This window comes from Nannospalax galili, unplaced genomic scaffold (genome assembly GCF_000622305.1).
Source record: "Nannospalax galili isolate Female #2095 unplaced genomic scaffold, S.galili_v1.0 scaffold1798, whole genome shotgun sequence".
Taxonomy (NCBI): Eukaryota; Metazoa; Chordata; class Mammalia; order Rodentia; family Spalacidae; genus Nannospalax; species Nannospalax galili.
The window spans coordinates 117,224-129,508 of record NW_008341341.1 but is presented as its reverse complement, the minus strand read 5'-3'; the positions used below and the strand labels follow the sequence as shown (position 1 = coordinate 129,508).

The window sequence follows — 12,285 nt, the reverse complement described above, 5'->3', positions numbered from 1 at the left end:
TTTAACCGCTGAGCCATCTCTCCAGCCCCTGTTTTTATCTTTTTGAGACAGGGTCCCACACTCTAGCCCAGGCTAGTCTTGAACCTGAGAGCAGTCTTGCTTCAGTCTGTCCAGTGCTAAGATTACAGGTATGAGCCACCACACTTGCTGTGGAAGATGCAGATAGACTTGGGCAAGGTGGCAAACACAATTTCAGCACTTCAGAGACAGACTCTGGTGAGTCTCCATGAGTTCGAGGCCAACCTAGTTTATATAGTGAGACCTTGTCTCAAAAAAAGAATCTGTGGCCAGAGAGTTGGCGCAGTAGTTAAGAGCACTGGCTGCTCTTGCAGAGGACCTTGGTTCAGATCCCAGTGCCCACATTCCCAGTTCCAAGGGATCTGACACCCTCCTGGCCTCCAAGAAATTGCATGACTTTTTTTCTGAAGTTTCTGCTTGAAGATTTTATACAAATAGAGCTGCCATCAGTTGCATTATAACATATAGATTTGTACTAAATTACATTATACATAGATTTTGCAATGTCCTGTTATACCGAAGAGTATGTACATTATATATATGTTATTTCCTGTATATTACACATTGGTTGCTTAATTTTTTTGTGGGGGTGGTCTTTTTGAGACAGGGCCTCCCTGTTCCAGCTGGCCTGGAACTCACTATGTAGACCAGGCTGGCCTTGAACTTATAGAGATCCACCTTCCATCAGCTTCCCGAGTGCTGGGATTAAAGGCGTGTGCCACCATGCCCAGCCTGTATTTTATTATTTTTATTTTATGTGTATGAGTGTATTGCCTTCATGTAGGTAAGTGCACCCATGTCGTGCAATGCCCCCAAGGACACAAGAGGCCATTGGATCCCCTGGAATTGGAGTTTCGGACAGTTGTTAGCTGTCATGTGGGTGCTGGGATTCCAACCCCGGGTCTTCTGTAAGAACAACCAGTGTTCTTAACCACTGAGCCATCTCTCTAGCCCCGGTTCCTTAAATTTTTATTTTTGCCTTTAGTGCTGGTGATGGAACCCAAGACTTCAAGCATACTAAACACATGCTCTACTGCTGAGCTACATCCTGATTGTTAAAAACAAACAAACAAACAAAAAAAAACCCTAAACAAATCATAATCACAATATAAAATTATCAAGGGATTGAAAAATAAGTGACAGGATTATAGGGTTTCATCACCCTGCTCAGCTGGAAAATTTAAGAAAAAAAAATTTTTTTTGAGACAGGGTCTCACTGTGTTGCCCTGACTCATTTGAAACTTACTAGACCAAGCTGGCCTAGAACACAGAGATCTGACTGCATTTGCCTCCCTAATGCTGGGGTTAGAGGCATGTGTTACCAGGCCCAGCTTCAAAAATAATGTTTGTGGTTTTTGTGGTGGTTATATCGGGGTTCAAGACCATCCTTTCCTATTTAGTGAATTTGAGGCTAACCTGTGTTACATGAGACTGTCTAAAAAAACCAAAAGAGGAAAATGAATCATAATAGAAATAACTCACTCTTCATTTTAACTAAAACTTCGTTATTTGAAATAACAAAATTAATAGTTGCATAATTGAGTTACTGGCCAAACTACTCAAACTTTAATTAACCAAATGTCCAGATCATATTTTACCTGATCCCTTAGCAGTGAACAAATTCCTTAAACTTAATAAGTTTTCAGATGTTCTAACTCTTGTATTTAATTTTTTCTTCAACAGTAAAACCAATACAATATGCAAGAAATGTGCTCAGAATGTGCAGTTGTATGGAACAGTAAGTAGGATTTCTCTGCACCTAGGTCCTGACTGAGCCTGCCTTTTTTTTCTTCTCTTCCCCTTCCCCTTCCCTTTCCTTTTTTCCCCCTCTTCCATTCCTTTTTGTTATTATTGTCTGTTTAATATTGTCTTCGTTATTTTTATTTTTTGTGTATGAGTGTATTGCCTGCATGTATGTAAGTGCACCTGTGTTGTGCCATGCCCTCCGAGATCAGAAGAGGGTGTTGGATCCCCTGGAACTGGAGTTACAGACAGTTGTTAGCTGTCATGTGGGTGCTATGATTCAAACTCAGTCCTCTGTAAGAGCAGCCAGTGCTCGTAACTGCTGAACCATCTTTCCAGCCCGTTTTTGAGTTTTAAAAGATACTTGTTGGCTAATTTGTGTGAGTGTACTTGAGTGAGTGTGCTTACACACAGACATACCACAGCATACATGTGGAGGTCAGAGGACAACTTTTTCACTGGCTCTGTTTTTTGTTTTTGAGACAGTGTTTCATGTAGTCCAGACTGGTCTCAAACTCACTGTGTAGCTGAGACTGGCCTTTAAATCCGATTCTTGTGCTTTTACTTTCTAAGTGTTGGGATTACAGTGTGTGCCACCATACTCCACTTCGTTTGTTTGTCTTTGAGACAGGGTTACCCAGTAGCCCCAACTGACCTGGAGCTTGCTTTGTAGGCCAGGCTGACTTTGATCTCACAGAGATACACCTGCCTCTACCTCTTAAGAGTGCTGAGGTTAAAGATGTGTATCACCTTGCCCTGCAAAGTTGGGGTTTATTGAAAAGGGATTTTTAATCTAGAGTCAAACACATGGTGTTAGTTGAAAGAGCATGCTCAGGAATCAGACATGCAGGTGCAGACATGGGTTTTTCAAATGAGAGTTGCCCTTTGTCCCCCTTAATTCGAGAGACTGAGCTAGGGCCTCAAGCATGCTAGGCAAGCACCCCTCTACCAGTGAGCTACAGAACATTTTCATGAGATATAATGTAGCTAGTGTTTTCTGCTCTCAGACTTACTCAATACCTTGTTATGGATTTCTGTGTTTATAGTTACTGCCAGGATTATGATTGTTATTTTCTTGCATGATGAATCCTATGACTTCATCTTTTTCCTGTAACTGTTGTTTTTGGGGCTTCTGTTTCTTTGTGTGTTATTTTGAGATAGGATCTTGAAATGTAGATGAGCCTGACCTGTCTTGCAGCTCACTGTGTAACCCAAATAACCTTTAAATTCTCGGTGATCCTCCTGCCTTAGTCTACTCAGAAGATGTGCTACCACATCTGACTTTTGGCTATTTATTATCATTATTATTATTTTAATTATTATTATTTTTTGAGACAGAAACTCACTGTGTAGCCCTGGCTGGCCTGGAACTCACAGAGATCCCTCTGCCTCTGTCTCCCAAATTCTGGGATTAAAGGTGTATTTTACCATGCCCAGCCTACTTATTATTTTATTATATGTTTATTGTTAAAATAAAGAATATGTATTTTTTGTTACTTTTATATGTGTGTGTGCGCGCGTGCACACGCGCGCGTGCACACACAGCACTCATGGAGGTCAGAGAAAAATGTTGGGGAGTCAGTTCTCTCCTATCATGTGGGTCCTGGGACTTGAACTTAGGTCTTAGGCTTGGCAGCAAGTGCCTTTACCCTCTGAGTCTTCCCAGCCCTGTTTATTTTGGGAAGCAAAATTTTGCTACATAGTCTTAACTGGCCTGGAACTTGATACATTGCTTAGACTAGTCTTCAACTCTGAGATTCTTTTTGATTTTTTTTGAGACAGAATCTTCTTGTAGATACAGCTGGCCTGGAACTCACTCTATAGACTAGGCTGGCCTTGATCTCACAGAGATCTGCCTGCCTCTGCCTCCCTAGCCTTGATATTAAAGGCGTGTGCCACCGGACCAGCTAGCCTTGAACTCTGAGCCAACTCTCCTGCTGGGATTGTAGGAGTGTGTCATCACACCCAGCTTTGACTTCATTTTGGTGAATGATTTTTCTTTTCTCTCAGTTTTGGGGTTTGGGATATTGTGTCCTCGCAGGTACTCTCTCAACATGTTTGTATACTGGTAATAGATGTCTTTTCTCAAATTTGGAAGCATTTGCTGATTTCTCTAAAGCACTGGTTCCATTGGATTTTTCATTGAAGTCTCATCAAGAACATTAATGGGCTTTAGTTATTTGTTCATTTTGTTTTATTTAAAAATCGATAATCCTGTGCAGAAAAACACTTTAGTGTTAAGAAGTAGGCTTCATTTGATCAATGTAGAAGCAAATTTATGATGTTGGGAATATACTCTTGCCATGTCTCAGACTACACTGGAGGAATTATGACTGTAAAAAATGTATCTGTATTTTATGATATACTTACTTGATCTTTTTTTTTCCTATTCTTTAAGCCCAAGCCTTGTCAGTATTGCAACATAATTGCAGCTTTTATTGGCAATAAATGCCAGCGCTGCACAAATTCAGAGAAAAAGTATGGACCACCTTATTCCTGTGAGCAGTGTAAGCAGCAGTGCGCATTTGACAGGAAGGACGACAGGAAGAAGGTAAGCGTGTGCTCCTCCTCCTCTTCTTAAGAGAAATCAAAGTGGGCCAGATTAAGGTGAGCAGAATTCTGAGTTCCATTCTTGGCTGTTACTGACCTTGAAGAATGTAATTAGACTTTTCTTCATTTATCAAATGTAGACCATTATATTCTAACTTAAAAATATATTTCTTATTTTATTTATTTTGTGTGTGTGTGTGTGTGTGTGTGTGTGTGTGTGTATAGTTGGTTCTCTCCTTCCACTGTGTGAGTCCCAGGGATTGAACTCGGGTTATCAGTCTTGGTGGAAAGTGCCTTACCCTCTGAGCCATCTTACTGGCTGCACTTCTTCTTTAAATTACATTTTAACTTACTTTTTTTTTGGTCTTTTTGAGATAGTGTCTCCCTGTAGTCCACCTGGCCTAGAACTCACTATGTAGACTAGGCAGGCCTTGAATTCGCAGAGATTGGCCTGCCTCTGCCTCTGGAGTTCTGGGATTAAAGGCATGCACCACCATGCCCCGCTAATTTACTTATTTTTGTGTTCATTTATATCTGTGTGTGTATGTGTGTGTGTGCATATGCCATGGATGCACCTGTGGGAGGTCTGAGGACAACTTGTGGAAGTCAGTTCTTTCCTTCTACCATGTGGGACTTAGGTACTGGACTCAGGTCATCAGGTTTTCTAGCAGGCTCCTTTGTCCATTAAAGCATCTTGCAAGCCTCCAACATTTCTTAGGAATTCAAATTATTGGGGCTGGAGAGATGGCTCAGTGGTTGAGCACTGACTGCTCTTGCAGACAACCCGGGTTCAATTTGCAGCACCCACATGGCAGCTAACAATCATCTGTAACTCTGGTTCCAGGGGATCTGATGCCTTCTTCTGACCTCTGTAGGCATTGCATGACATAGGTGCACTTATATACAGGCAATACACTCATATACATAAAATAAAAATAATAAAGCAGGTGTGGTGGCACATGCCTTTAATCCCAGCACTTGGGAGGCAGGTGGATCTCTGTGAGTTCAAGGCCAGCCTGGTCTACATAGTGAGTTCCAGGCCAGCTAGTGCTACAGGGAGACCCTGTCTCAAAAAGACCAAAAAAATAAAAATAAAATTTTTTTTTTTTTTGCAAAAGAATTCATTTATTGTTGTGATCAATATCCCACATCAGTTGTAAATGAATGCTGGAGCCAGCCAAGAGTGAAAAATGTTTTGATTTTTGAGATAAGTGCTTAGCTCTGTAGTCTAGGCTGACCTGAAACTCACATTGTAGCCCAGGCTGGCTTAAACTTAGAGCATTCATCACACTTATGAATCACCAAGCCTGGATGCGTTTGGCTTATTGTTTTTTAATTACTTATTTTTATTTTATGTGTATGAGTATTATGCCTGCATGTAGGTAAGTGCACCCATGTCGTGCAGTGCTGGTAAAGTTCAGCAGGGGGTCTCGGATCCCCTGGAACTGGAGTTACAGACAGTTGTTAGCCCTATGTGGGTGTTGGATTTCAAACCCAGTTCTTCTAGTGTTCTTACCACTGAGCGGTTTCTCCAACCCCCATTTGGCTTACTTTTATTTTAATTTTTTTGTGACAGGGTCTTCCTGTAGCCCTAGCTGTCTTGGAATTCACTAGGTAGATCAAGCTGGCCCCAATCTCAGAGAGATCCACCTACCTCTGCCTCCCGAGTGCTGAGATTAAAGTACTTCGGAGGCAGAAATGGGTAGTGGTCTGTGAATTTGAGGCCCTATCTCCAGGGGGAAAAAGGACAGAGATCTGAGGGCCAGTGAAATGATGGGTAAGGTACTTACTGCCAAGCCTGAGAACCTGAATTCAGTCCCAGGACCTGATGGTGGCAGGAGATAACACTCCCACAAGTTGTCCTCACTTCTACGTGCATACTCTATGGTGCATGTGCTTACACACATACGTACAAACATAAATACTTATAATTGAAAAAAATTTAAAGAGCTAACGAGATGGCTCAGCAGGTAAAGAGCTTGTTGCACAAGTTTGAAGACTTGGGTTCAATGCCCAGGACCCCACATCAAGATGGAAGGAGAAAACCAACTCCACCATTGTCCTCTGATCTCCATGTGTGCCATGGCACACACGCCCACAGTCACACAATGATAATAATAATAATAATAATAATAATAATAATAAATTTTAAGCCCATTATCTCATTTTAAAAAAAAGAGGGAGTTCAAAAGTAGTGTCTGTGGTCCTGTGCAGTTTTCATATCAATGCTTGCTTTGTTTCAGTGAAATTGCCTTGTTTTCAGAGTTCTTTCCTTTGAAAAGTCTCCTGGAATGCTTTAAAAATCAGGCCTCCAGGCTGTGTCTTAACAACCATATCATGCACTAAAGTTTGCTTTCAAGTTTCATTTGTATATTTAACAAATAACTAAATGTTATAATGTACCAGACTCAGTTCTAGGTACTGGAACTATATAAACTAACCAAGCAAAACCTAGTCTTTCAGATCTTATATTCATGTATGAGAGGTGGGTAAGGAATAGACAAAAATAAACAAGGTTTTTTAAAACTTTTTAAAAATTTTATTTTATGTATATGCGTGTATTGCCTGGGTGTAGGTAAGTGCACCCGTGTCGTGCAATACCTGAGGAGGTCAGAAGAGGCTGTCGGATGCCCTGGGACTGGAGTTAGGGACAGTTGTTAGCTGCCATGAGGGTGCTGCAATTCGAACCCGGGTTTTCTGCAAGAACAACCAGTGTTCCTAACTGCTGAGCCATCTCTCCAGCCCCAAAATAAACAATTTTAAATATATATATTTTATTATTTTTATTTTATGTATATTTGAGTATTGCCTGCGTGTATGTGAGTGCACCTGTGTCGTGCAATGCCACGGAGGTCAGAAGAGGGCTTCGGATTACCCTGGAACTGGAGTTAAGTACGGTTTGTAGCCGCCATGTGGGTGCTAGGAATCGAACCTGAGTCCTCTGCAAGAGCAGTCAATGCTCTTAACTGCTGAGCCATCTCTCCAGCCCCCGAAAATAATTTTTAGGTGTAAATGCTACAAAGAACTAGAACACCTGGCAGGGAGTGCTTGGGGGGAGCCAGCTTAAATTGGGCATCAGGAGGAGATGATATTGGAGTTGAAACCAGAAGAAGAGGGTTACAGCCAGGGATGGTTCAGTGGTTAAGAGAACTTACTGATCTTTCAGAGGACCAGAGTTTGGTTCCCAGCACCCATATCAGGCACCCCATAACTGCCTGTAACTCCAGCTTCAGGGGATCTGATGCTCTTCTCCGACCTCCACAGGCATCTATATGCATGTGGTCATACACACAGACCCAAATAAATAAATGATAGATAGATAGATAGATAGATAGATAGATAGATAGATAGATAGATAGATAGATAGATAAAATTTTTTTGAGAAGATAGCAGCCATGGAAGGTTCTGCAGGGTAGAGACTCCAGGAGGCAGGACCAGCTCTGTAAAGACTGCTACAGAGGAGCTAGGTCATGGGAAGAACAGAAAGTAGAGTGAACAAGGAAAAGAAAGGACATGAAGTTGTTGGTGTAGGTAGGAACTACATTTAAGTTGCATAAGCTTCTGTAAAATGTTTGGACCTTATACTATATAGGATGAGATAACCTTTCATCCTATAGGATGAAACAACCTTTGTTGTTTTTTGTTATATTTCAAGACAGGATCTTATTATATAGCCCTAACTGGCCTGGACCTTCTATGTAGACCAGACTGCCTTCAAACTCACAAAATTTCTACCTATGTCTGCTTCCCTTCCCCCATGCTGGAATTAAAGGGGTGCACCAATTGTGCCTGGTCATAACCTTAACTTTTTATGAGTGTTTTGCGTCCATGTATGTAAGTGCACCACATTTGTGCCGGGTACCCATGGAGGCCAGAAGAAGGTGGAGTTAAAGATGGGTTTATCTGCCATATTGGTCCTGGGAACTGAACCTGGGTACCCTGGAGGAGCAGAAGTGTTCTTAACTGCTGAGCTGTCTCTCCATCCCCAAACCTTAACTTTTAAAGAGAATGTAATGTGATTTACATAGAAGTCCTTTTAAATAAAATATTTATTTTATTTTATGTATATGAGTGTATTGCCTGCATTTATATAAGTGCACCCATGTTGTGTAATGCCTGTGAAGCTATGGAGGTCAGAGAGGGCGTTAGACTCCCCTGAAACTAGAGTTATTGGAGGGTTGTTTGCCGCCATGTGGGTGCTGAGAATCAAACCCAGGTCCTCTGAAAGAGCAGCCAGTGCTCCTAACTGCTGAGCCATCTCTCCAGCTCCAAGAAGCCCTCCTCCGACCTCTTTTTGGTCTTTTGTTGAGACAGGATCTCCCTGTAGCCTTAGCTAGCCTGGAACTCACTATTTATACCAGACTGACCTTGAACTCATAGGGATCCCCGAGCCTCTGCCTCCCAAGTGCTGGGATTCAAGGCGTGTGCCACCACACCTGGCAAGAAGTCCTTTTTTTGAGGGAGGCAGATCTCTATGAGATCAAGGCCAGTCTGTTCTACATAGTGAATTCCAGGCCAGCTGGGGCTACAGGGAAACCCTGTCTCAAAAAAAAAAAACCAAAAACAAAAAGAACAACAAAAAATAAGCCCTTTTTGAGCCAAACATGGTGGTGTATACCTATCATTCCAGGACCTTGGAGGTTGGCCAACAAGTTTAAAAGTAGCCTGAACTACGTAGTGACAGTTTCAAAAATGAAATAAAGCTGGGTGTGGTGGCACAGACCTTTAATCCTAGCACATGGGAGGTAGAGGCAGGCGGAAATCTCTGAGAGTGAGACCAGCCTGGTCTACATAGTGAGTTCCAGCCCAGCTGGGGCTACAGGGAGACCTTGTCTTAAAATAAAATAACAAAATAGTAAAATAATCTCACCTTGGCAGCTCTACAGAAATGTTTTTAAGGCCCTGGGAATGGAAGTCGGGTGGTCATTTGGGCAGCTCTTGTAGTAGTGAGAGATGAGAATGGTTCTCCTAGTGTAGAAACAGTAGAGTCAGAAGAGAGAATAAATTCAGACTGTTGGACTTGCTGCTGGGTTAGAGAATGGAGAGCAAAGAGGCTTTTTGTTGACAAGATGATACAACCTACCTGTGTTCAAGATAAGGCAGAAATTCTAATTTCTGAAATAAGACAAGCAGAGTATAAAATACCAGCACACTCCCTTCCCAGTCCAGTACCTCCAAGCAGCTCTGCTACCAAGCATCCATCCCAGATTCTGTCATTCACATGCTGCACAGACACCTCAACTTCAGAGTTGTGGTGCCAAATCTGCTTTGCCAGCCTTATGCCCTATTCTTGGTGAACAACTGCTTCTGTTTAAGGAAATCCACTTTTAATTCCAACTGTGCCATGGTAGGCTACTACCAGAGAGCCTGGCAGCTACTACTCTTTGGTCTTTTCCCTGGGACATTCTTTCTATTTGAGAGAAGATATCCTGGGTATAGTTTATGAGACATAAGGTATGAAAAATGAAGCATGAAGGGCTGGAGGGGCTCAGGGGTTAAGTGCCCATGCTGTTCTTCCAGAAGACCCTGGTTTGATTCCCAGCACCAACATGGTGGCTCTTATCCTTTTCTGGCCTTCACAGGCACTGCACACATACCTGTAAATACCCTGGCAATCAGAACACTTTACAAATAAAAATAGATAAATAACTATTCATTTAAAAAATGAAGCATGAGATTGTTTGGGAAGATGCTAGTCATACATCAATTAGGACAAATAAGTTCAAGAGATCTGTTGTACAATGCATATGTTCTTAAAAATTCTGAGTAGATAGATGTTAAGTGGTCTCACCACATACAAAAAATATGTGAGGACGGGGACTGGAGAGATGGCTCAGTGGTTAAGAGCACTGGCTGCTCTTACAGAGGACCAGTTTGGTTCCCAGCAACCACACAGTGGCTAATAACCATAATTCCAGTTTTAGGGGCTCTGACACCCTCTTCTAGCCTCTGTAAGCATTACACACATGTGATGCACTTACATACATGCAAACAAAACATAAAATAAAAATTAATTTTGGTTTTTTAAAAAATTTTTTTTGTCTTTTTGAGACAGTGTTCCTGTAGCCCCAGCTGGCCCGGAACTCACTATGTAGACCAGACTGGCCTTGAAATCACAGAGATCTGCCTGCCCTAGCCTCCTGTGTGCTAGGATCAAAGGCGTGCACCATTACACCTGGCTGGTTCATTTATTTTTATTTGCATGTATATGTGTGTTTTGCCTGTGTGTGCAATGTTCTCAGAGGTCAGAGGAGGGTACCAGATTCCCTTGGAACTGGAGTTATGGATAGTTGTTAGCTATATGTGGGTGCTGAGACTTGAACCTGGGTCCTCTGGAAGAGCAACCAGTGCTCTTCACCACTGAGCCATCTCCCCAACACTCCCCTAGCAAAAACAAAAATCTTTTTTAATGTGAGATAGTACTTATGTGAATTAGCTTGATTTAGTCAGTCTATAATATGTATGTTTTTTTTTTTTTTTTTTTTTTTTTGGTCTTTTTGGTCTCCCTGTAGCCCCAGCTGTCCTGGAACTCACTATGTAGACCAGGCTGGCTTTGAACTCACAGAGATCCTCCTGCCTCTGCCTCCCAAGTGCTGGAGTTACAGGGGTGCGCCACCACGCCCGGCAATATATATGCATTTTAAAACAGCATGCAGCTTGGTGAGGTGTTACATGCCTTTAATCGTAGCACTTAGGACTAGGCAGAGGCAGGCGAATTTCTGTGCAATATAGGCTAACCTGGTCTACATAGTGAGTTTCAAGCCAGCTGGGCCTACAGGGAGACCTTGTCTCAAAGACAACTACAAAAAAAAAAAAACCAAAGACTTCATGATTCAGAGTCATAGTGATGGCTTGGTGGGTAAAGGTGCCTTCTAAGGCACTAAGCCTGACTGACAACCTGACTTTGATCTCTGGTACCTGTATGGTGGCAGAAGAAAACCAGCTCCTTCAGGTTATCCTGGGACCTCTACTCACATGCTCTAGCACGTGCACATACACATACATACAGATAAATGATAAATGCAAAACAATTTTAAAAAAGAAAAGGCTGGAGAGATGGCTCAGCGATTAAGAGCACTGACTGCTCTTGCAGAGGACGTGGGTTTGAATCCCAGCACCCACATGGTGGCTGGGAACCGTCCTTTACTCCAGTTCCAGGGGAATCTGAAGCCTTCTGACTTCCGTGGCATTGCACGGCATGGGTGCACTCACATGCATGCAGGCATACTCATACACATAAAAATAAATAAGTAAAATATTTAAAAAAGAAGAAAAGACTTTATATAGTTCATCTTCTCCTTGAAGAGTTTTTCTTAATAGCACCTTGGAGACATTTGTGTCTTTTTAAATTCTTTCGGGAATTTTTCCCTGATCTGTGTTTGCTAAGTTGAAGGAAAACAGAAAGATAAATAAAATTAGAGGATATTGTTTTTTCTGTTTTTTTTTGGTCTTTTTGAGACAGGGTCTCCCTGTAGCCCCAGCTGTCCTGGATTTACTATGGAGACCAGGCTGGCTTTGAACTCACAGAGATCCTCCTGCCTCTGCCTCCTGAGTGCTGGTATTAAAGGCGTGCGCCACCACCCCTGGCTAAAATTAAAGGATGTTTTTATTAAGCAACTTTTATGTGTGTGGCTCCATGCTAAGCACTTTATGTACATGGTTACTAAATCCTTGTAGCAGCCCTCTCTGACTTGCCCAAGCTCACACAGCTTGCAGGTGGTAGGATCAGAACTTAACCCCAGGGTCTAGCTCCTGTGCTTCTGTTACCAGCACTGAACTGCATTTCCTCCTCTCTTGTGTCTGTCTTTCAGGTAGATGGGAAGTTGCTGTGCTGGCTGTGCACACTCTCATATAAGCGTGTCCTTCAGAAAACCAAAGAGCAGAGGAAACACCTGAGCAGTTCTCGTGCCAGCCATCAGGAGAAGGAGCAGTACAGCCGCCTAAGTGCTGGCAGCCACTATAATAGGTAACTCG

General features: G+C 42.3%; 1 protein-coding gene across 2 annotated transcripts in view; it reads left to right on the top strand.

The window, feature by feature from the left end:
* Fam76a (family with sequence similarity 76 member A) overlaps nt 1-12,285 on the top strand; it is a 28,337-nt gene that overhangs the window by 1,685 nt on the left and 14,367 nt on the right. For both annotated transcript variants that reach the window (XM_008836757.3, XM_008836756.3), the window contains exons 3-5: nt 1,702-1,756; nt 4,160-4,312; nt 12,123-12,277. In XM_008836757.3, coding sequence (XP_008834979.1) covers nt 1,702-1,756; nt 4,160-4,312; nt 12,123-12,277 — 363 coding nt within the window. The remainder of the gene's footprint in view (nt 1-1,701; nt 1,757-4,159; nt 4,313-12,122; nt 12,278-12,285) is intronic.